General features: G+C 51.7%; 1 protein-coding gene across 3 annotated transcripts in view; it reads left to right on the top strand.

Moving 5' to 3' along the window:
• Positions 1-23,353, top strand: part of INTS10 (integrator complex subunit 10) — a 189,340-nt gene that overhangs the window by 92,034 nt on the left and 73,953 nt on the right. For all 3 annotated transcript variants that reach the window (XR_013606935.1, XM_078674367.1, XM_078674366.1), the window contains exons 7-9: positions 6,523-6,694; positions 19,451-19,620; positions 21,208-21,341. Coding sequence is in view for 2 of the 3 variants with exons in the window: in XM_078674367.1 (XP_078530493.1) it covers positions 6,523-6,694; positions 19,451-19,620; positions 21,208-21,341 (476 nt within the window). In the remaining variant the exon portion in view is untranslated. The remainder of the gene's footprint in view (positions 1-6,522; positions 6,695-19,450; positions 19,621-21,207; positions 21,342-23,353) is intronic.

Genomic DNA, 23,353 nt, shown 5'->3' with positions numbered 1-23,353 from the left:
AGAATAACCTCGGTTTTACAAAACTTGAACTTTGACGACATTTGTCTCTTCTATCGTCCCATTGGCGACTAACATCATTGAAACCACTGGGCCCCTACATCCAGTCAGTATTTACTTAACAGTGAACTGAGTGTCATTGGCATAAATTACAGTTCAATGTTGAAAACCCGATTGATGGGTAGCTGCAGGGGTGTAAGAATATCTGCAAAAATACTAGTGCATTTGAGTGAGTGCTTGAGTACAGAATGAGAGTGGTTATCTGTCCCTGAGTTGGGATCGCTCTGGCTTCGCACTGTGTTGTGTTGCTCTCGACTCTGGTCTGAGTTGGGATCGCTTGGGCTTCGCACTGTGTTGTGTTGCCATTGACTCTGGCCTGAGTTGGGATCGCTCGGGCTTCGCACTGTGTTGTTTTTCTCTTGACTCTGGTCTGAGTTGGGATCGCTCTGCCTTCGCACTGTGTTGTGTTGCTCTCGACTCTGGCCTGAGTTGGGATTGCTCGGGCTTCGCACTGTGTTGTGTTGCTCTTGACACTGGTCTGAGTTGGGTTCGCACTGTGTTGTGTTGCTCCCGACTCTGGCCTGAGTTGGGATCGCTCGGGCTTCGCACTGTGTTGTGTTGCTCTTGACTCTGGTCTGAGTTGGGATCGCTCTGGCTTCGCACTGTGTTGTGTTGCTCTCGACTCTGGCCTGAGTTGGGATCGCTCAGGCTTTGCACTGTGTTGTGTTGCTCTTGAATCTGGCCTGAATTGGGATCGCTCAGGCTTCGCACTGTATTGTGTTGCTCTTGACTCTGGCCTGAGTTGGGATCGCTCAGGCTTCGCACTGTGTTGTGTTGCTCTTGAATCTGGCCTGAATTGGGATCGCTCAGGCTTCGCACTGTATTGTGTTGCTCTTGACTCTGGCCTGAGTTGGGATCGCTCAGGCTTCACACTGTGTTGTGTTGCTCTTGAATCTGGCCTGAATTGGGATCGCTCAGGCTTCGCACTGTATTGTGTTGCTCTTGACTCTGGCCTGAGTTGGGCTCGCTCAGGCTTCGCACTGTGTTGTGTTCCTCTTGACTCTGGTCTGAGTTGGGATCGCTCCGGCTTAGCACTGTGTTGTGTTACTCTTGACTCTGGCCTGAGTTGGGATCGCTCAGGCTTAGCACTGTGTTGTGTTACTCTTGACTCTGGTCTGAATTGGGATCGCTCTGGCTTAGCACTGTGTTGTGTTGCTCTTGACTCTGGCCTGAGTTGGGATTGCTCAGGCTTAGCACTGTGTTGTGTTGCTCTTGACTCTGGCCTGAGTTGGGATCGCTCAGGCTTAGCACTGTGTTGTGTTGCTCTCGACTCTGGCCTGAGTTGGGATTGCTCGGGCTTCGCACTGTGTTGTGTTGCTCTTGACTCTGGTCTGAGTTGGGATCGCTCAGGCTTCGCACTGTGTTGTGTTGTTCTCGACTCTGGCCTGAGTTGGGATCGCTCAGGCTTCGCACTGTGTTGTGTTGCTCTTGAATCTGGCCTGAATTGGGATCGCTCAGGCTTCGCACTGTATTGTGTTGCTCTTGAATCTGGCCTGAGTTGGGATCGCTCAGACTTCGCACTGTGTTGTGTTGCTCTTGAATCTGGCCTGAATTGGGATCGCTCAGGCTTCGCACTGTATTGTGTTTCTCTTGACTCTGGCCTGAGTTGGGATCGCTCAGGCTTCACACTGTGTTGTGTTGCTCTTGAATCTGGCCTGAATTGGGATCGCTCAGGCTTCGCACTGTATTGTGTTGCTCCTGACTCTGGCCTGAGTTGGGATCGCTCAGGCTTCGCAGTGTGTTGTGTTGCTCTTGAATCTGGCCTGAATTGGGATCGCTCAGGCTTCGCACTGTATTGTGTTGCTCTTGACTCTGGTCTGAGTTGGCCTCGCTCAGGCTTCGCACTGTGTTGTGTTGCTCTTGACTCTGGTCTGAGTTGGGATCGCTCGGGCTTCGCACTGTGTTGTGTTCCTCTTGACTCTGGTCTGAGTTGGGATCGCTCCGGCTTAGCACTGTGTTGTGTTACTCTTGACTCTGGCCTGAGTTGGGATCGCTCAGGCTTAGCACTGTGTTGTGGTACTCTTGACTCTGGTCTGAATTGGGATCGCTCTGGCTTAGCACTGTGTTGTGTTGCTCTTGACTCTGGCCTGAGTTGGGATCGCTCAGGCTTAGCACTGTGTTGTGTTGCTCTTGACTCTGGCCTGAGTTGGGATCGCTCAGGCTTCGCACTGTGTTGTGTTGCTCTTGACTCTGGCCTCAGTTGGGATCGCTCAGGCTTAGCACTGTGTTGTGTTGCTCTTGACTCTGGCCTGAGTTGGGATCGCTCAGGCTTAGCACTGTGTTGTGTTGCTCTTGACTCTGGTCTGGGTTGGGATTGCTCTGGCTTAGCTCTGTGTTGTGTTGCTCTTGAATCTGGCCTGAATTGGGATCGCTCAGGCTTCGCACTGTATTGTGTTGCTCTTGACTCTGGCCTGAGTTGGGATCGCTCAGGCTTCGCACTGTGTTGTGTTAGTCTTGACTCTGGTCTGAGTTGGGATCGCTCTGGCTTCGCACTGTGTTGTGTTTCTCTCGACTCTGGTCTGAGTTGGGATCGCTCTGGCTTAGCACTGTGTTGTGTTGCTCTTGACTCTGGCCTGAGTTGGGATCGCTCAGGCTTAGCACTGTATTGTGTTGCTCTTGACTCTGGCCTGAGTTGGGATCGCTCAGGCTTAGCACTGTATTGTGTTGCTCTTGACTCTGGCCTGAGTTGGGATCGCTCAGGCTTCGCACTGTGTTGTGTTGCTCTTGACTCTGGCCTGAGTTGGGATCGCTCAGGCTTAGCACTGTATTGTGTTGCTCTTGACTCTGGCCTGAGTTGGGATCGCTCAGGCTTAGCACTGTATTGTGTTGCTCTTGACTCTGGCCTGAGTTGGGATCGATCTGGCTTAGCACTGTGTTGTGTTGCTCTTGACTCTGGCCTGAGTTGGGATCGATCTGGCTTAGCACTGTGTTGTGTTCCTCTTGACTCTGGCCTGAGTTGGGATCGCTCAGGCTTAGCACTGTGTTGTGTTGCTCTTGACCGGTCTGAGTTGGGATCGCTCTGGCTTCGCACTGTGTTGTGTTACTCTTGACTCTGGTCTGAGTTGGGATCGCTCTGGCTTCGCACTGTATTGTGTTGCTCTTGACTCTGGCCTGAGTTGGGATCGATCTGGCTTAGCACTGTGTTGTGTTGCTCTTGACTCTGGCCTGAGTTGGGATCGCTCAGGCTTCACACTGTGTTGTGTTGCTCTTGAATCTGGCCTGAATTGGGATCGCTCAGGCTTCGCACTGTATTGTGTTGCTCCTGACTCTGGCCTGAGTTGGGATCGCTCAGGCTTCGCACTGTGTTGTGTTGCTCTTGAATCTGGCCTGAATTGGGATCGCTCAGGCTTCGCACTGTATTATGTTGCTCTTGACTCTGGTCTGAGTTGGCCTCGCTCAGGCTTCGCACTGTGTTGTGTTGCTCTTGACTCTGGTCTGAGTTGGGATCGCTCGGGCTTCGCACTGTGTTGTGTTCCTCTTGACTCTGGTCTGAGTTGGGATCGCTCCGGCTTAGCACTGTGTTGTGTTACTCTTGACTCTGGCCTGAGTTGGGATCGCTCAGGCTTAGCACTGTGTTGTGTTACTCTTGACTCTGGTCTGAATTGGGATCGCTCTGGCTTAGCACTGTGTTGTGTTGCTCTTGACTCTGGCCTGAGTTGGGATCGCTCAGGCTTAGCACTGTGTTGTGTTGCTCTTGACTCTGGCCTGAGTTGGGATCGCTCAGGCTTCGCACTGTGTTGTGTTGCTCTTGACTCTGGCCTCAGTTGGGATCGCTCAGGCTTAGCACTGTGTTGTGTTGCTCTTGACTCTGGCCTGAGTTGGGATCGCTCAGGCTTAGCACTGTGTTGTGTTGCTCTTGACTCTGGTCTGGGTTGGGATTGCTCTGGCTTAGCTCTGTGTTGTGTTGCTCTTGAATCTGGCCTGAATTGGGATCGCTCAGGCTTCGCACTGTATTGTGTTGCTCTTGACTCTGGCCTGAGTTGGGATCGCTCAGGCTTCGCACTGTGTTGTGTTAGTCTTGACTCTGGTCTGAGTTGGGATCGCTCTGGCTTCGCACTGTGTTGTGTTTCTCTCGACTCTGGTCTGAGTTGGGATCGCTCTGGCTTAGCACTGTGTTGTGTTGCTCTTGACTCTGGCCTGAGTTGGGATCGCTCAGGCTTAGCACTGTATTGTGTTGCTCTTGACTCTGGCCTGAGTTGGGATCGCTCAGGCTTAGCACTGTATTGTGTTGCTCTTGACTCTGGCCTGAGTTGGGATCGCTCAGGCTTCGCACTGTGTTGTGTTGCTCTTGACTCTGGCCTGAGTTGGGATCGCTCAGGCTTAGCACTGTATTGTGTTGCTCTTGACTCTGGCCTGAGTTGGGATCGCTCAGGCTTAGCACTGTATTGTGTTGCTCTTGACTCTGGCCTGAGTTGGGATCGCTCAGGCTTCGCACTGTGTTGTGTTGCTCTTGACTCTGGCCTGAGTTGGGATCGCTCAGGCTTAGCACTGTGTTGTGTTGCTCTTGACTCTGGCCTGAGTTGGGATCGCTCAGGCTTAGCACTGTATTGTGTTGCTCTTGACTCTGGCCTGAGTTGGGATCGATCTGGCTTAGCACTGTGTTGTGTTGCTCTTGACTCTGGCCTGAGTTGGGATCGATCTGGCTTAGCACTGTGTTGTGTTCCTCTTGACTCTGGCCTGAGTTGGGATCGCTCAGGCTTAGCACTGTGTTGTGTTGCTCTTGACCGGTCTGAGTTGGGATCGCTCTGGCTTCGCACTGTGTTGTGTTACTCTTGACTCTGGTCTGAGTTGGGATCGCTCTGGCTTCGCACTGTATTGTGTTGCTCTTGACTCTGGCCTGAGTTGGGATCGATCTGGCTTAGCACTGTGTTGTGTTGCTCTTGACTCTGGCCTGAGTTGGGATCGATCTGGCTTAGCACTGTGTTGTGTTACTCTCGACTCTGGTCTGGGTTGGGATCGCTCAGGCTTCGCACTGTGTTGTGTTGCTCTTGACTCTGGTCTGAGTTGGGATCGCTCTGGCTTCGCACTGTATTGTGTTGCTCTTGACTCTGGTCTGAGTTGGGATCGCTCTGGCTTCGCACTGTATTGTGTTGCTCTTGACTCTGGTCTGAGTTGGGATCGATCTGGCTTCGCACTGTATTGTGTTGCTCTTGACTCTGGTCTGAGTTGGGATCGCTCTGGCTTCGCACTGTATTGTGTTGCTCTTGACTCTGGTCTGAGTTGGGATCGATCTGGCTTCGCACTGTATTGTGTTGCTCTTGACTCTGGTCTGAGTTGGGATCGCTCTGGCTTCGCACTGTATTGTGTTGCTCTTGACTCTGGTCTGAGTTGGGATCGATCTGGCTTCGCACTGTATTGTGTTGCTCTTGACTCTGGTCTGAGTTGGGATCGATCTGGCTTAGCTCTGTGTTGTGTTGCTCTTGACTCTGGTCTGAGATGGGATCGCTCGGGCTTCGCACTGTGTTGTGTTGCTCTTGACTCTGGTCTGGGTTGGGATCGCTCAGGCTTAGCACTGTGTTGTGTTGCTCTTGACTCTGGTCTGAGTTGGGATCGCTCGGGCTTCGCACTGTGTTGTGTTGCTCTTGACCGGTCTGAGTTGGCATCGCTCAGGCTTAGCACTCTGTTGTGTTGCTCTTGCCTCTGGTCTGAGTTGGCATCGCTCGGGCTTCGCACTGTTGTGTTGCTCTTGACCGGTCTGAGTTGGCAACGCTCAGGCTTAGCACTGTGTTGTGTTGCTCTCGTCTCTGGTCTGAGTTGGGATCGCTCGGGCTTAGCACTGTGTTGTGTTGCTCTTGACTCTGGCCTGAGTTGGGATCGCTCGGGCTTAGCACTGTGTTGTGTTGCTCTTGACTCTGGTCTGAGTTGGGATCGCTCGGGCTTAGCACTGTGTTGTGTTGCTCTTGACTCTGGTCTGAGTTTGGATCGCTCGGGCTTCGCACTGTTGTGTTGCTCTTGACTCTGGCCTGAGTTGGGATCGCTCTGGCTTCGCACTGTGTTGTGTTGCTCTTGACTCTGGTCTGAGTTTGGATCGCTCGGGCTTAGCACTGTGTTGTGTTGCTCTTGACTCTGGCCTGAGTTTGGATCGCTCAGGCTTAGCACTGTGTTGTGTTGCTCTCGACTCTGGTCTGAGCTCTGCTAATAACGTGATCCTGTGGGCGCAGCCGTCCCCCAGCACAGAGCTGCTTAAGGTGACCAGTGGGAGGCTGGTTGAGGTTTTTAGATGCTGCCTCTCCTTTACTTCTAGGCTAGAGTGGGTTTTGAGACGTAAAGGGAACCCAAGGTACACTGTGGAAAGGGGACTTTCAGGAGGTGGAATAACAGTGACAGAAAATTGCTTGGTTATTTGCGGTCCAAAGTTAGAAAAATATGATGACCCAATATGGCAGAATCATTAACTTGGTGCATGTTTTTTTATTCTCAGAGGTGACGTAAGCTCGACTCGTTTTATTTATTTTTGGATTCTAGGCACTCAGGAAGTTCAGGATCTTCTTTCTCCTACTAAACGCTGCTCCCAGAAGTATGTAATCGAGGGCCTGAGTGAGAAGTCCTCGCAGATCGTTGACCCGTGGGACCGGCTCTTAAAGATCTTGACGGTTGTCGGGATGAGGTGTGAATGGCAGATCGACAAAAGTAGTAGGTAAGAGGCCAGCCCCACTCAGAGGCCAGTCTGCTTGTAAGTCACCCTTGCGCAGTCTGCTTGTAAGTCACCCTTGCGCGGTCTGCTTGTAAGTCACCCTTTCGTAGTCTGCTCGTAGTCTTCTTGTAAGTCACCCTTGCCCAGTCTGCTTGTAAGTCCCCCTTGCGTGGTCTGCTTGTAAGTCCCCCTTGCGTGGTCTGCTTGTAAGTCACCCTTGCGTGGTCTGCTTGTAAGTCACCCTTGCGTGGTCTGCTTGTAAGTCACCCTTGCGTGGTCTGCTTGTAAGTCCCCCTTGCGCGGTCTGCTTGTAAGTCCCCCTTGCGCGGTCTGCTTGTAAGTCCCCCTTGCGCGGTCTGCTTGTAAGTCCCCCTTGCGCGGTCTGCTTGTAAGTCCCCCTTGCGCGGTCTGCTTGTAAGTCCCCCTTGCGTGGTCTGCTTGTAAGTCCCCCTTGCGTGGTCTGCTTGTAAGTCCCCCTTGCGTGGTCTGCTTGTAAGTCCCCCTTGCGTGGTCTGCTTGTAAGTCCCCCTTGCGTGGTCTGCTTGTAAGTCCCCCTTGCGTGGTCTGCTTGTAAGTCCCCCTTGCGTGGTCTGCTTGTAAGTCCCCCTTGCGTGGTCTGCTTGTAAGTCCCCCTTGCGTGGTCTGCTTGTAAGTCCCCCTTGCGTGGTCTGCTTGTAAGTCCCCCTTGCGTGGTCTGCTTGTAAGTCCCCCTTGCGTGGTCTGCTTGTAAGTCCCCCTTGCGTGGTCTGCTTGTAAGTCCCCCTTGCGTGGTCTGCTTGTAAGTCCCCCTTGCGTGGTCTGCTTGTAAGTCACCCTTGCGCAGTCTGCTTGTAAGCCCCCCTTGTGTAGTCTGCTCGTAGTCTGCTTGTAAGTCACCCTTGCGCAGTCTGCTTGTAAGTCACCCTTGCGCAGTCTGCTTGTAAGTCACCCTTGCGCAGTCTGCTTGTAAGTCACCCTTGCGCAGTCTGCTTGTAAGTCACCCTTGCGCAGTCTGCTTGTAAGTCACCCTTGCGCAGTCTGCTTGTAAGTCACCCTTGCGCAGTCTGCTTGTAAGTCACCCTTGCGCAGTCTGCTTGTAAGTCACCCTTGCGCAGTCTGCTTGTAAGTCACCCTTGCGCAGTCTGCTTGTAAGTCACCCTTGCGCAGTCTGCTTGTAAGTCCCTCTTGTGTAGTCTGCTCGTAGTCTGCTTGTAAGTCACCCTTGCGCAGTCTGCTTGTAAGTCCCACTTGCGTAGTCTGCTTGTAAGTCACACTTGCGTGGTCTGCTTGTAAGTCACCCCTGCGTGGTCTGCTTGTAAGTCACCCTTGCGCAGTCTGCTTGTACGCCCCCCTTGTGTAGTCTGCTCGTAGTCTGCTGGTAAGTCACCCTTGCGCAGTCTGCTGGTAAGTCACCCTTGCGCAGTCTGCTGGTAAGTCACCCTTGCGCAGTCTGCTTGTAAGTCCCCCTTGTGTAGTCTGCTTGTAAGTCCCCCTTGTGTAGTCTGCTCGGAGTCTGCTTGTAAGTCACCCTTGCGCAGTCTGCTTGTAAGTCACCCTTGCGCAGTCTGCTTGTAAGTCCCTCTTGTGTAGTCTGCTCGTAGTCTGCTTGTAAGTCACCCTTGCGCAGTCTGCTTGTAAGTCCCACTTGCGTAGTCTGCTTGTAAGTCACACTTGCGTGGTCTGCTTGTAAGTCACCCATGCGTGGTCTGCTTGTAAGTCACCCTTGCGCAGTCTGCTTGTACGCCCCCCTTGTGTAGTCTGCTCGTAGTCTGCTTGTAAGTCACCCTTGCGCAGTCTGCTTGTAAGTCACCCTTGCGCAGTCTGCTTGTAAGTCACCCTTGTGTAGTCTGCTCGTAGTCTGCTTGTAAGTCACCCTTGTGTAGTCTGCTCGTAGTCTGCTTGTAAGTCACCCTTGTGTAGTCTGCTCGTAGTCTGCTTGTAAGTCACCCTTGCGCAGTCTGCTTGTAAGTCCCACTTGCGTAGTCTGTTTGTAAGTCACCCTTGCGCAGTCTGCTTGTAAGTCACCCTTGCGCAGTCTGCTTGTAAGTCACCCTTGCGCAGTCTGCTTGTAAGTCCCTCTTGTGTAGTCTGCTCGTAGTCTGCTTGTAAGTCACCCTTGCGCAGTCTGCTTGTAAGTCCCACTTGCGTAGTCTGCTTGTAAGTCACACTTGCGCAGTCTGCTTGTAAGTCCCACTTGCGTAGTCTGCTTGTAAGTCACCCTTGCGCAGTCTGCTTGTAAGTCACCCTTGCGCAGTCTGCTTGTAAGTCACCCTTGCGCAGTCTGCTTGTAAGTCCCTCTTGTGTAGTCTGCTCGTAGTCTGCTTGTAAGTCACCCTTGCGCAGTCTGCTTGTAAGTCCCACTTGCGTAGTCTGCTTGTAAGTCACACTTGCGTGGTCTGCTTGTAAGTCACCCATGCGTGGTCTGCTTGTAAGTCACCCTTGCGCAGTCTGCTTGTACGCCCCCCTTGTGTAGTCTGCTCGTAGTCTGCTTGTAAGTCACCCTTGCGCAGTCTGCTTGTAAGTCACCCTTGCGCAGTCTGCTTGTAAGTCCCCCTTGTGTAGTCTGCTCGTAAGTCACCCTTGCGCAGTCTGCTTGTAAGTCCCCCTTGTGTAGTCTGCTCGTAGTCTGCTTGTAAGTCACCCTTGCGTAGTCTGCTTGTAAGTCCCCCTTGCCCAGTCTGCTTGTAAGTCCCCCTTGCGTGGTCTGCTTGTAAGTCACCCTTGCGTGGTCTGCTTGTAAGTCACCCTTGCCCAGTCTGCTTGTAAGTCACCCTTGCCCAGTCTGCTTGTAAGTCCCCCTTGCGCGGTCTGCTTGTAAGTCCCCCTTGCGTGGTCTGCTTGTAAGTCACCCTTGCGCAGTCTGCTTGTAAGTCCCCCTTGTGTAGTCTGCTCGTAGTCTGCTTGTAAGTCACCCTTGCGCAGTCTGCTTGTAAGTCCCACTTGCGTAGTCTGCTTGTAAGTCACACTTGCGTGGTCTGCTTGTAAGTCACCCCTGCGTGGTCTGCTTGTAAGTCACCCTTGCGCAGTCTGCTTGTACGCCCCCCTTGTGTAGTCTGCTCGTAGTCTGCTTGTAAGTCACCCTTGTGTAGTCTGCTTGTAAGTCACCCTTGCCCAGTCTGCTTGTAAGTCCCCCTTGCGTGGTCTGCTTGTAAGTCCCCCTTGCGTGGTCTGCTTGTAAGTCACCCTTGCCTGGTCTGCTTGTAAGTCACCCTTGCCCAGTCTGCTTGTAAGTCACCCTTGCCCGGTCTGCTTGTAAGTCCCCCTTGCGCGGTCTGCTTGTAAGTCCCCCTTGCGCGGTCTGCTTGTAAGTCCCCCTTGCGCGGTCTGCTTGTAAGTCCCCCTTGCGCGGTCTGCTTGTAAGTCCCCCTTGCGCGGTCTGCTTGTAAGTCCCCCTTGCGCGGTCTGCTTGTAAGTCCCCCTTGCGCGGTCTGCTTGTAAGTCCCCCTTGCGCGGTCTGCTTGTAAGTCCCCCTTGCGCGGTCTGCTTGTAAGTCCCCCTTGCGCGGTCTGCTTGTAAGTCCCCCTTGCGTGGTCTGCTTGTAAGTCCCCCTTGCGTGGTCTGCTTGTAAGTCCCCCTTGCGTGGTCTGCTTGTAAGTCCCCCTTGCGTGGTCTGCTTGTAAGTCCCCCTTGCGTGGTCTGCTTGTAAGTCCCCCTTGCGTGGTCTGCTTGTAAGTCCCCCTTGCGTGGTCTGCTTGTAAGTCCCCCTTGCGTGGTCTGCTTGTAAGTCCCCCTTGCGCGGTCTGCTTGTAAGTCCCCCTTGCGCGGTCTGCTTGTAAGTCCCCCTTGCGCGGTCTGCTTGTAAGTCCCCCTTGCGCGGTCTGCTTGTAAGTCCCCCTTGCGCGGTCTGCTTGTAAGTCCCCCTTGCGCGGTCTGCTTGTAAGTCCCCCTTGCGCGGTCTGCTTGTAAGTCCCCCTTGCGCGGTCTGCTTGTAAGTCCCCCTTGCGCGGTCTGCTTGTAAGTCCCCCTTGCGCGGTCTGCTTGTAAGTCCCCCTTGCGCGGTCTGCTTGTAAGTCCCCCTTGCGCGGTCTGCTTGTAAGTCCCCCTTGCGTGGTCTGCTTGTAAGTCCCCCTTGCGTGGTCTGCTTGTAAGTCCCCCTTGCGTGGTCTGCTTGTAAGTCCCCCTTGCGTGGTCTGCTTGTAAGTCCCCCTTGCGTGGTCTGCTTGTAAGTCCCCCTTGCGTGGTCTGCTTGTAAGTCCCCCTTGCGTGGTCTGCTTGTAAGTCCCCCTTGCGTGGTCTGCTTGTAAGTCACCCCTGCGCAGTCTGCTTGTAAGCCCCCCTTGCGTAGTCTGCTTGTAAGCCCCCCTTGCGTAGTCTGCTTGTAAGTCACCCTTGCGCAGTCTGCTTGTAAGTCACCCTTGCGCAGTCTGCTTGTAAGTCACCCTTGCGCAGTCTGCTTGTAAGTCACCCTTGCGCAGTCTGCTTGTAAGTCACCCTTGCGCAGTCTGCTTGTAAGTCACCCTTGCGCAGTCTGCTTGTAAGTCCCCCTTGTGTAGTCTGCTCGTAGTCTGCTTGTAAGTCACCCTTGCGCAGTCTGCTTGTAAGTCCCACTTGTGTAGTCTGCTCGTAGTCTGCTTGTAAGTCACCCTTGCGCAGTCTGCTTGTAAGTCACCCCTGCGTGGTCTGCTTGTAAGTCACCCTTGCGCAGTCTGCTTGTACGCCCCCCTTGTGTAGTCTGCTCGTAGTCTGCTTGTAAGTCACCCTTGCGCAGTCTGCTGGTAAGTCACCCTTGCGCAGTCTGCTTGTAAGTCCCCCTTGTGTAGTCTGCTCGTAGTCTGCTTGTAAGTCACCCTTGCGCAGTCTGCTTGTAAGTCCCCCTTGTGTAGTCTGCTCGTAGTCTGCTTGTAAGTCACCCTTGCGCAGTCTGCTTGTAAGTCACCCTTGCGCAGTCTGCTTGTAAGTCACCCTTGCGCAGTCTGCTTGTAAGTCCCCCTTGTGTAGTCTGCTCGTAGTCTGCTTGTAAGTCACCCTTGCGCAGTCTGCTTGTAAGTCCCACTTGCGTAGTCTGCGTGTAAGTCACCCTTGCGCGGTCTGCGTGTAAGTCACCCTTGCGTGGTCTGCGTGTAAGTCACCCTTGCGTGGTCTGCGTGTAAGTCACCCTTGCGTGGTCTGCGTGTAAGTCACCCTTGCGTGGTCTGCGTGTAAGTCACCCTTGCGTGGTCTGCGTGTAAGTCACCCTTGCGTGGTCTGCGTGTAAGTCACCCTTGCGTGGTCTGCGTGTAAGTCACCCTTGCGCAGTCTGCGTGTAAGTCACCCTTGCGCAGTCTGCTTGTAAGTCCCCCTTGTGTAGTCTGCTCGTAGTCTGCTTGTAAGTCACCCTTGCGCAGTCTGCTGGTAAGTCACCCTTGCGCAGTCTGCTTGTAAGTCACCCTTGCGCAGTCTGCTTGTAAGTCCCACTTGTGTAGTCTGCTCGTAGTCTGCTTGTAAGTCACCCTTGCGCAGTCTGCTTGTAAGTCCCACTTGCGTAGTCTGCTTGTAAGTCACACTTGCGTGGTCTGCTTGTAAGTCACCCCTGCGTGGTCTGCTTGTAAGTCATCCCTGCGTGGTCTGCTTGTACGCCCCCCTTGTGTAGTCTGCTCGTAGTCTGCTTGTAAGTCACCCTTGCGCAGTCTGCTGGTAAGTCACCCTTGCGCAGTCTGCTTGTAAGTCCCCCTTGTGTAGTCTGCTCGTAGTCTGCTTGTAAGTCCCCCTTGCGCAGTCTGCTTGTAAGTCACCCTTGCGCAGTCTGCTTGTAAGTCCCCCTTGTGTAGTCTGCTCGTAGTCTGCTTGTAAGTCACCCTTGCGCAGTCTGCTTGTAAGTCACCCTTGCGCAGTCTGCTTGTAAGTCCCCCTTGTGTAGTCTGCTCGTAGTCTGCTTGTAAGTCACCCTTGCGCAGTCTGCTTGTAAGTCACTCTTGCGTAGTCTGCTTGTAAGTCACCCTTGCGCAGTCTGCTTGTAAGTCCCCCTTGTGTAGTCTGCTCGTAGTCTGCTTGTAAGTCACCCTTTCGTAGTCTGCTCGTAGTCTTCTTGTAAGTCACCCTTGCCCAGTCTGCTTGTAAGTCCCCCTTGCGTGGTCTGCTTGTAAGTCCCCCTTGCGTGGTCTGCTTGTAAGTCCCCCTTGCGTGGTCTGCTTGTAAGTCCCCCTTGCGTGGTCTGCTTGTAAGTCCCCCTTGCGTGGTCTGCTTGTAAGTCACCCTTGCGTGGTCTGCTTGTAAGTCCCCCTTGCGCCGTCTGCTTGTAAGTCCCCCTTGCGCGGTCTGCTTGTAAGTCCCCCTTGCGCGGTCTGCTTGTAAGTCCCCCTTGCGCGGTCTGCTTGTAAGTCCCCCTTGCGCGGTCTGCTTGTAAGTCCCCCTTGCGCGGTCTGCTTGTAAGTCCCCCTTGCGCGGTCTGCTTGTAAGTCCCCCTTGCGCGGTCTGCTTGTAAGTCCCCCTTGCGCGGTCTGCTTGTAAGTCCCCCTTGCGCGGTCTGCTTGTAAGTCCCCCTTGCGCGGTCTGCTTGTAAGTCCCCCTTGCGCGGTCTGCTTGTAAGTCCCCCTTGCGTGGTCTGCTTGTAAGTCCCCCTTGCGTGGTCTGCTTGTAAGTCACCCTTGCGCAGTCTGCTTGTAAGCCCCCCTTGTGTAGTCTGCTCGTAGTCTGCTTGTAAGTCACCCTTGCGCAGTCTGCTTGTAAGTCACCCTTGCGCAGTCTGCTTGTAAGTCACCCTTGCGCAGTCTGCTTGTAAGTCACCCTTGCGCAGTCTGCTTGTAAGTCACCCTTGCGCAGTCTGCTTGTAAGTCCCCCTTGTGTAGTCTGCTCGTAGTCTGCTTGTAAGTCACCCTTGCGCAGTCTGCTTGTAAGTCCCACTTGCGTAGTCTGCTTGTAAGTCACACTTGCGTGTCACCCCTGCGTGGTCTGCTTGTAAGTCACCCTTGCGCAGTCTGCTTGTAAGTCACCCTTGCGCAGTCTGCTTGTACGCCCCCCTTGTGTAGTCTGCTCGTAGTCTGCTTGTAAGTCACCCTTGCGCAGTCTGCTGGTAAGTCACCCTTGCGCAGTCTGCTTGTAAGTCCCCCTTGTGTAGTCTGCTCGTAGTCTGCTTGTAAGTCACCCTTGCGCAGTCTGCTTGTAAGTCACCCTTGTGTAGTCTGCTTGTAAGTCACACTTGCGCAGTCTGCTTGTAAGTCCCCCTTGTGTAGTCTGCTCGTAGTCTGCTTGTAAGTCACCCTTGCGCAGTCTGCTTGTAAGTCCCCCTTGTGTAGTCTGCTCGTAGTCTGCTTGTAAGTCACCCTTGCGCAGTCTGCTTGTAAGTCACCCTCGTGTAGTCTACTTGGAAGTCCCCCTTGCGCAGTCTGCTTGTAAGTCACCCTTGCGTAGTCTGCTCGTAGTCTTCTTGTAAGTCACCCTTGTGCAGTCTGCTTGTAAGTCCCCCTTGCGCGGTCTGCTTGTAAGTCCCCCTTGCGTGGTCTGCTTGTAAGTCCCCCTTGCGTGGTCTGCTTGTAAGTCCCCCTTGCGTGGTCTGCTTGTAAGTCCCCCTTGCGCGGTCTGCTTGTAAGTCCCCCTTGCGCGGTCTGCTTGTAAGTCCCCCTTGCGCGGTCTGCTTGTAAGTCCCCCTTGCGCGGTCTGCTTGTAAGTCACCCTTGCGCGGTCTGCTTGTAAGTCCCCCTTGCGCGGTCTGCTTGTAAGTCCCCCTTGTGCAGTCTGCTTGTAAGTCCCCCTTGCGCGGTCTGCTTGTAAGTCACCCTTGCGTGGTCTGCTTGTAAGTCCCCCTTGCGTGGTCTGCTTGTAAGTCCCCCTTGCGTGGTCTGCTTGTAAGTCCCCCTTGCGCGGTCTGCTTGTAAGTCCCCCTTGCGCGGTCTGCTTGTAAGTCCCCCTTGCGCGGTCTGCTTGTAAGTCCCCCTTGCGCGGTCTGCTTGTAAGTCCCCCTTGCGCGGTCTGCTTGTAAGTCCCCCTTGCGCGGTCTGCTTGTAAGTCCCCCTTGCGCGGTCTGCTTGTAAGTCCCCCTTGCGCGGTCTGCTTGTAAGTCCCCCTTGCGCGGTCTGCTTGTAAGTCACCCTTGCGCGGTCTGCGTGTAAGTCACCCTTGCGCGGTCTGCGTGTAAGTCACCCTTGCGCGGACTGCTTGTAAGTCACCCTTGCGCGGTCTGCTTGTAAGTCCCCCTTGCGCGGTCTGCTTTTAAGTCCCCCTTGCGCGGTCTGCTTTTAAGTCCCCCTTGCGCGGTCTGCTTTTAAGTCCCCCTTGCGCGGTCTGCTTGTAAGTCCCCCTTGCGCGGTCTGCTTGTAAGTCCCCCTTGCGCGGTCTGCTTGTAAGTCCCCCTTGCGCGGTCTGCTTTTAAGTCCCCATTGCGCGGTCTGCTTGTAAGTCCCCCTTGCGCGGTCTGCTTGTAAGTCCCCCTTGCGCGGTCTGCTTGTAAGTCCCCCTTGCGCGGTCTGCTTGTAAGTCCCCCTTGCGCAGTCTGCTTGTTAGTCCCCCTTGCGCAGTCTGCTTGTAAGTCACCCTTGCGCAGTCTACTTGGAAGTCCCCCTTGCGCAGTCTACTTGGAAGTCCCCCTTGCGCAGTCTACTTGGAAGTCCCCCTTGCGCAGTCTGCTTGTAAGTCACCCTTGCGCGGTCTGCTTGTAAGTCACCCTTGCGCGGTCTACTTGGAAGTCACCCTTGCGCGGTCTACTTGGAAGTCACCCTTGCGTGGTCTGCGTGTAAGTCACCCTTGCGTGGTCTGCGTGTAAGTCACCCTTGCGTGGTCTGCGTGTAAGTCACCCTTGCGTGGTGTGCGTGTAAGTCACCCTTGCGTGGTGTGCGTGTAAGTCACCCTTGCTTGGTGTGCGTGTAAGTCACCCTTGCGTGGTGTGCGTGTAAGTCACCCTTGCGTGGTGTGCGTGTAAGTCACCCTTGCGTGGTGTGCGTGTAAGTCACCCTTGCGTGGTGTGCGTGTAAGTCACCCTTGCGTGGTGTGCGTGTAAGTCACCCTTGCGTGGTGTGCGTGTAAGTCACCCTTGCGTGGTGTGCGTGTAAGTCACCCTTGCGTGGTGTGCGTGTAAGTCACCCTTGCGTGGTGTGCGTGTAAGTCACCCTTGCGTGGTGTGCGTGTAAGTCACCCTTGCGTGGTGTGCGTGTAAGTCACCCTTGCGTGGTGTGCGTGTAAGTCACCCTTGCGTGGTGTGCGTGTAAGTCACCCTTGCGTGGTGTGCGTGTAAGTCACCCTTGCGTGGTCTGCGTGTAAGTCACCCTTGCGTGGTCCGCTTGTAAGTCAGTGGTCCGCTTGTAAGTCACCCTTGCGTGGTCTGCTTGTAAGTCACCCTTGCGTGGTGTGCGTGTAAGTCACCCTTGCGTGGTGTGCGTGTAAGTCACCCTTGCGTGGTGTGCGTGTAAGTCACCCTTGCGTGGTGTGCGTGTAAGTCACCCTTGCGTGGTGTGCGTGTAAGTCACCCTTGCGTGGTCTGCGTGTAAGTCACCCTTGCGTGGTCTGCGTGTAAGTCACCCTTGCGTGGTCCGCTTGTAAGTCCCCCTTGCGTCGTCTGCTTGTAAGTCCCCCTTGCGTCGTCTGCTTGTAAGTCCCCCTTGCGTCGTCTGCTTGTAAGTCCCCTTTGCGCAGTCTGCTTGTAAGTCCCCCTTGCGCAGTCTGCTTGTAAGTCACTGTTTATTATCCCATCAACGTAATCCATGCAAAGTATTTTTTCAGTGTCTATGCACGTTTAGTTTAAAATGAGAACAACTGATCACTCCGCTTTCTTATGATTAAAACCCAGAGAGGGTCGAAACACGTTATGCTTATAGACTCTCTGAAATGAATGACGTTTAGCCATTATCGGATGGTGGCTCGTTCACGTTGCTGGAGTAAGGAAAGTGTGGTCTAAGGGAGAAAAGCACACATGCATACGTGCTGACACTCACACTCGCAAGCGCACACATGCACACGCGCTGACACACACTCACAAGCGCACACACGCACACACATGTACACGCGCTGACCCTCACACTCACAAGCGCACACATGCACACTCGCACACACTCACTCGCGCACACACTCACACACTCACAAACACACACATGCACACTCTGGAAGTGACATAGCTAGGTAGTGAAATAAGATAAAAACTAATGACTAAAAAACCAAAAACCATTGAATTTCCCTAAGGGTACCAGTTCTAGTTCACTAGGCTAACTACAACTTGGGCCCTCCGTGCTCTGCTTATGACTTCACATATTGCGTCACTCATGACATGTTTAATGACGTTATGAGTGATGTCATCAATTATGTCATACAGTTACTGAGGGCACACGTGTGGGTTTGTAGAATAGGAATAGCCTAAGCCTCGAAGGCAAGTGAGTTTGCGCGTGCTAAAAGTCATGTGGCGCATCACTAACGTTTTGCCTGGAAATGTATTCCATGTTCAACAAGGTAAAGACTGAGCGCACCGGATGTAGGCAGCCGAGGTGTCACTGGAACTAGGTTGTGGCTCAACGCCACTTCCCAAAAATCTGTGAGGAAAGCCAAAGCTACTACTGACAATAGATTATCCAGCAGTGGGTGTCTGGTATGCGCCCCTATTAAATAGTCGTAATGCAGTGGTATAGTCGAGGTCTTTGTAGTAATGACATTTATAAGGTGTCAATGTATTTTCCACAACGTTGCTGACGATTTTTAGGCATTGCAGTTTGGAGAATAATGTAGAATGTATGGGTGTGCCACTTACAGGTGGCTGTTCTCACAGTGGTGTTGTAAGAATGGATCTAAGGTTGTATGTCATTGTGCTCATCTCAGGAACGTGTGTAGTGTGGTTTTATAAACCTAGGAGGGTTGTCTACAGGGCCTCACAGAATGTGTTTTCAGTGGCAAAGACAGACCTCCAACCCTCTTGACTTACAATTGCGGGTCGTGTGAAGAGGGTGATTCCAGTGAGGTGAATAGAAAAGTGTCCGCAGGTGTAAAGTGTTGAGTTGCTTCAAGTCCAAAAAACCTGTAGTACACTGTCCCAGTGCGTGGATGATGTCACCAGTGATGTCATTTAACATGTCATGAGTGATGTCATATGTAAGATCATAAGCCGTCCATGACTGGAGCACAAGAAAATGTTATCTCCGTAAACTATAACGGATGAATGTCAGTGTTTTATTTTTGTTTTTAAACTTTACTTCGGTTTTGCCTGAGATGAGGCTTGCGCTGTCTCTTACCTCACGGGGGGCTTCGAAGCGACGCATTACCCACGATCAGTTGGGTTCATTGTCGCGTCGCGTCGTGTAAGTACAATAGGTACCCTAAAATCAGCGAAGAGCCAGCTGGAGCACACTCCAATTCAGCCCATAAAAACGCGAAATCAAGTATTTTACTTGGCGTCTAAAACATGCAAAGATCACCTTTAGAAACTCATTCCAAAACACCACTTTCCGTGGATGTATTTTCTCCAAATAACTTGCAAATAAAACAGGAATATTCCAGCTACTGGATTCAGGTGTCAAATCCACTAAGAATTTAACTATAATATTCATGGCAGTAAAATGAGATCAGCACAGAAACCTCAGGAAACCTCCTCCGATTTTGGAAACCTACTACTTTCATGAGGTTTCGGTGTACACAAAATGGATGTTAATTTTGTGTATAACTATAGATGCTACAACATTAATCTCTCTCTCTCTCTCGGTCAGTCTCTCTTTGGGAATAAACCCCGTTTGCGTTGTACATTCCCATTTCAGTCAGATTTGAGTCTCCGTACTGCGGTGGGCTCTTACCTGACTGTACATCTGTCCGAGTCAGACCGGCTGTATTCACCCCAAGGGTGTAGAGAAGAAACCGCTCCGCTTGGAATTAAAGGTGTCTCAGCCTAGAAATAGGGTTACTGTGCTACACCTGACAATGCTTGGTTTCGGGTCACCGAAGGGAAAGATATCCAGGTAATCCACCCCATAATCCGTTAGAAGTGCTCAACCCTGTGAAGTTGCTTAAACTGGATTCCTTGACAGTGAAATGCAATGGGGAAAGATGAATTCTTCTGTATCTGACCTGGCCGTGGCTCTTACGTTGCCGTCCTGTTTATTCTCATTTATTTGAGTTTAAAATCTGAATTTTTGTAATATATTCATTCTAAACCTTCCTTTAAATATCGTTCTAATATTTGACTTGGTAACGTTTTTTTTATTATACAAAAATACTTTAAGAAAAGATCCCTGAGGGTACTCGGGCGGCCCTCAGCGGACAGTGGTGCCTTCTGTGGTTGAGACATGGAGTAGGGTGTCTATGGGGGTGTCTCTAAGATCCCTGAGGGTACTCGGGCTGTCATCAGCAGACAGTGGTGCCTTCTGTGGTTTAAACCCTTGTTGAAGGAAGCATGATGTCTATGGAGTTATCGTAAAGAGCTCGCCTTATTCCTGCTAAGAAGCAGTCTCTAACCTTGTTAAACCTCAACCAGTTGTAAAAGCAATGCTTGTTAATTGAGAAGCAGAAGCGCCTGGCTGTCACAGGTGTCCTAGTATCTACCACCTCTCTTTGACTCTCTGTGCTTCCCACGCTGGGTCTGTGCCTCAGCTGATCACTCTCATACCTCCTATCTCTTTTATCCCGTCCTTCACTTTGACTTTCCCTTGAAGGTCTTAGGAGAGGTGTATGCAGCTGTCTGAGATGGCCGGGGTGTCTCGCGAGATGGCCAGGACACTTCACATTCGGATGGAAACATGAGATATTTATCCAATGCTTCTGTTGGGACAAAATGCATTCAGCACGAGATAAATAACTATTTGAAAACTTGTTTGAAAAGATGTCCATGCAAATCTACCGCTTGTTTTGAATTGTTTTGCGTCTGAGTCGTCTGTCGTCTCATGTATACGTTTTGTTCGTCAGGAGTTTCGGAGATGTGTTCCACAGAATGAAGGACCTCTGCAGATACATCAGCAACTTCGACAGTGAAGCGCATTCCAAGTACAAGAACCAAGTGGTCCATTGCACGCTCCTGGTGTTCTTCAAGAGCGCGTTCCAGTACGTCAGCGGCATCCAGCCCTCTCTCTTCCACGGTGGGTTTCCAGTGCTCTCTGTTTTATAAAGAGTGTGTGAGCACAGATCATGAATCGACAGTAACCTGGATGGTGGACTCTGTGCGCCTGAACAAAGAATGTGGACTACGCTCATTATTGTACGTATTTTACTACGAGTGATACACATCTGTACTTGGCCAGGTCAATGGTTTTGGTGGCGTGGTGTATGCAGGAGTGTACCAGGAGGACTGTCCCAGGTGTCCTGCTGGGTTTTGTGATGTATGTGAGTGCAGACTAGGATGCTCTTATTGGCTGCGCTGTTTGGAGCCCCTTGATAGCGGCCTGTTGAGTATGTAAGCTGTTTCGGTTGCGAGTTCATCTGCGTAGTGTGCTGTGCTGGAGGCTTGAGTGTGTGACTCTTGGTGGCAAGTATTGTTAATCTCCAAAGGCAGGTGGCCGTACGGCCCATCTATGGCTGCATAAGACGCAGCGAGTGACACAGTTTACCTCAACCCATCTGATGCAATGCTCTAACCTGGTTTGTTCCACTCAGTCACATGTTATACCATTGTATGTCGTCGTATAACATTACAACCAGTATGGTAGATGCTCTGCCTCTCAAGGTTCAAGTCAGTTGTGCGTCAGAAGCCCTTTGCGTTTATAATCAGACTCTGACGCCATGAAGACTGTGCCCACCTTGCATGTTGTTGTGGATTCCAGCTCGGTCACCCCTGAATCTGTCAAACTGAAGGTGCAGATTCAAGAACAGAGTGAAAGAGACGCGACGCGAGAAAATTGGGAATTACTTGGGGTAGTATATGTGACTGAACCCCGAAGCATATTAGAACATTGGAATGTTTGGAGCTCCATTGTAGACAATGGAGTGCTCCGGGCGTCTACGGGCTGGTAAAGGCCGCAGAACAACTTTCCAATGTCTTACAAATGCCTCTCGGAGCTCGAGGGGATTTAAATCCCCTCGAGCTTCGAGAAGCCTTTGTTTTATGTGTTAGAACATTCAGCCCTCTAGTGGCAGAATGTTCTAATAGCCTTATAGCCCTTCATAGCAAAGCTATACCAGCTATTAAAGTCCCGCTCCCTTGTTAAAGTCCATCGCCTTCAGCTCGGGGCTTTAACGCAGAAGTGGGCTTTTAATAGCCCGTATATCCCGCTACGACGAGCCATAATGCTATTTTAAACTGATCTCACAGATTTACTCCTCTCTGACAACAGAGCTAAAGGAAAGCATGCGGTCTGTGCTCATCAAGTTGTGGCTACGAGAATGCAAGTGTCTCTCTAGAATTAGATGACTTTCTATTTCATTATTATTTTGTTGGTATTATCAGAAGTAATTTTTTAATATAAATTATTGTTTTCATGGTCAATGATTATTATAATTCTTTATTACTTACAATTATAAACTGTTATTTTGTATTGTTATACCAATATCTATATTTCAAATATCTCCACTGATGGCTCCCTGCTTGGGGGGGGGGGGGACACACTCCTTCTTAAAATACTGCGAAGCTTGTGTATAGAGAAGCCGGGTTGTTTTCAGCCGGCCTGGCTGATCTAACACACTTCTGAGGCGACCGCATGAAATGCTTTCATTCCTGTCGTCCTCCACAGGCACAAACGCTCCGAACCAGGTTCCACTGATTCTCCTGGAAGATGTCGCCAACGCCTTCAGCGACATAGAGGTTGAGCCGGGCAAACACGTGCACAAGAAACGCAAACTCCCGGAAGGCAGAGAGAAGACCATGGTTTGTTTCTTCTTGTGATCCTTAATCCTTCTGTAGGTGTGTTTTCATTTCCTGCCTCTTCCGTTGAGCAGGAACCTTTAAATGTAGTTTGCGGGAGGAAAACGTCCACTGTGTAAAATCTGGTTTCTGGTATGAAGAGTTTTGTTTAAACAAATACTTCGAAGTGAGTGGTACAAGCAAGTGATGTCATGTTTAGTGTCCAAGGTGACACCCTGGCTTGAGGTTCTTGATCTCTGCAGCCCACAACGCAGATTCCAGAGTCTGAATGGAGGAAGGAGCCCCTTTCTGACATGGTCACCCCCACTATCTGCCTGGTATCTGATGCAATTTTGACAGAAGGGCCCTGGGCTCCTGCAATCCAGGTCCCCAGTGGCAGATCTCTCCCTACAGCTGTACAATGGTTCCCTAAATTAGCAATACCTTTAGCACCCCTGTAAGTTCCCTAGTAAATGTTACCCCCTGGTACCTAGGGCAAGGAGGCTAAAGACGGTCCCTTAGGGCTGCAGCATGTATTGTGACACCCTAAGGGACTGCTTAGCACCAACATGCAAACTGTCATTGCTGGCTGCTTGCCCTGGTGCAGAGAAAAGTGAAGACACAACATGACACCCCTCCTGTGTGCCTTGGCTGTAGACACTGCATGCAGTATAGGTAAGCCGCACCTACAGCAGGCCTTACATCCCTGAGGCAGGGGTGTAAGAAGTGGCCCTGTATACACTGCACCAAAGTGAGGTACAGTGCGCACAGAGTCCACAGTCCCCAGAGGTATGACAGAGGCTAAAGGTAGATAGAACCTTACCCTCTACAGTGGTAGCTTGGTCGAGCAGTAAGGCAGTATCAGAGGACAGTGTAAGGCATTTGTTGTACACACTCAGTCAGCAAAAGGTCTCACACACTCAAGAACCGAACTCTAGGTCAATTGTTTTGTATATAAAAATATATTGTTTTATTTTAGAACCACAAGTAGGTATAAAAATACATTCTCAGAATAAGATGCTACAGTTGAATACTTTCACTTAGCAATAGACTTTGCAATGCATTAGATACAGTTGTTACAATATGCAATACAATCTTAACACAAGAATTTTAAGTAAATGCAATATCAATTACTTTGCGTAGGTTTTTCTTACTCGGGCTGGATCTTGGATTCAGCCCTGGTGCATTTCCGGGTAACAGTTGAACGAAACCGCTTTTGTACACAGGCGATTTTTAAGGAATATTTGAAGATTTGAAATAAAAAAAATCGAGACTTGGAAGAATATCTGGCAAAAACCAGGCAATGTAATCCTATGGAGGAAAATCAAGTTATAGAAAATCACAGTTGTAATTACACTGGCACTGCACACCGCTGTTGAGCGCTCCGGCACCGCACACCGCTGTTGAGCGCTCTGGCACTGCACACCGCTGTTGAGCGCTCTGGCACTGCACACCGCTGTTGAGCGCTCTGGCACTGCACACCGCTGTTGAGCGCACTGGCACTGCACACCGCTGTTGAGCGCTCTGGCACTGCACACCGCTGTTGAGCGCACTGGCACTGCACACCGCTGTTGAGCGCTCTGGCACACCACATTCTGTTTCTTGAGCACACCCCACTAGAAAGAGGGGAGCTAGAAACCCCTCATGGGAAACATGCCAGTAGGCGTCATCAGTGAGGGTACCACCTCCAACCCCACTCGCATTCACTAAGAATCACCGGTTGATTTTGAAGTCCGTCAGGAGGCTCTGGTTGGCCAAGCTGCATCAAGACTGTGCTCCAAACATCTGCATTATCTGCTCACCAGCCGGCGCTCTTCATGGGTGAGCACTGTTTGCAGTCCATGCAAAGCACGTGTTCTTCAGTAGCACATGCTTCAAACGTGAAAGGTTAGCCTGTATTCATCTGTTTCTAGCTAATAGTGCTGTAGATTCACGTGACCCTCTCCAGATGTTGCATATCTATAATAACATATTCACAATGCACTGTACACGTTTACTATCCTGCTTCGCTACACGCCCTCTCGCACCCGTTGGGG

The sequence above is a fragment of the Lissotriton helveticus genome, chromosome 2_1 (assembly GCF_964261635.1).
Source record: "Lissotriton helveticus chromosome 2_1, aLisHel1.1, whole genome shotgun sequence".
Classification (NCBI taxonomy): Eukaryota; Metazoa; Chordata; class Amphibia; order Caudata; family Salamandridae; genus Lissotriton; species Lissotriton helveticus.
This window is presented reverse-complemented; position numbering and strand designations above follow the sequence as displayed.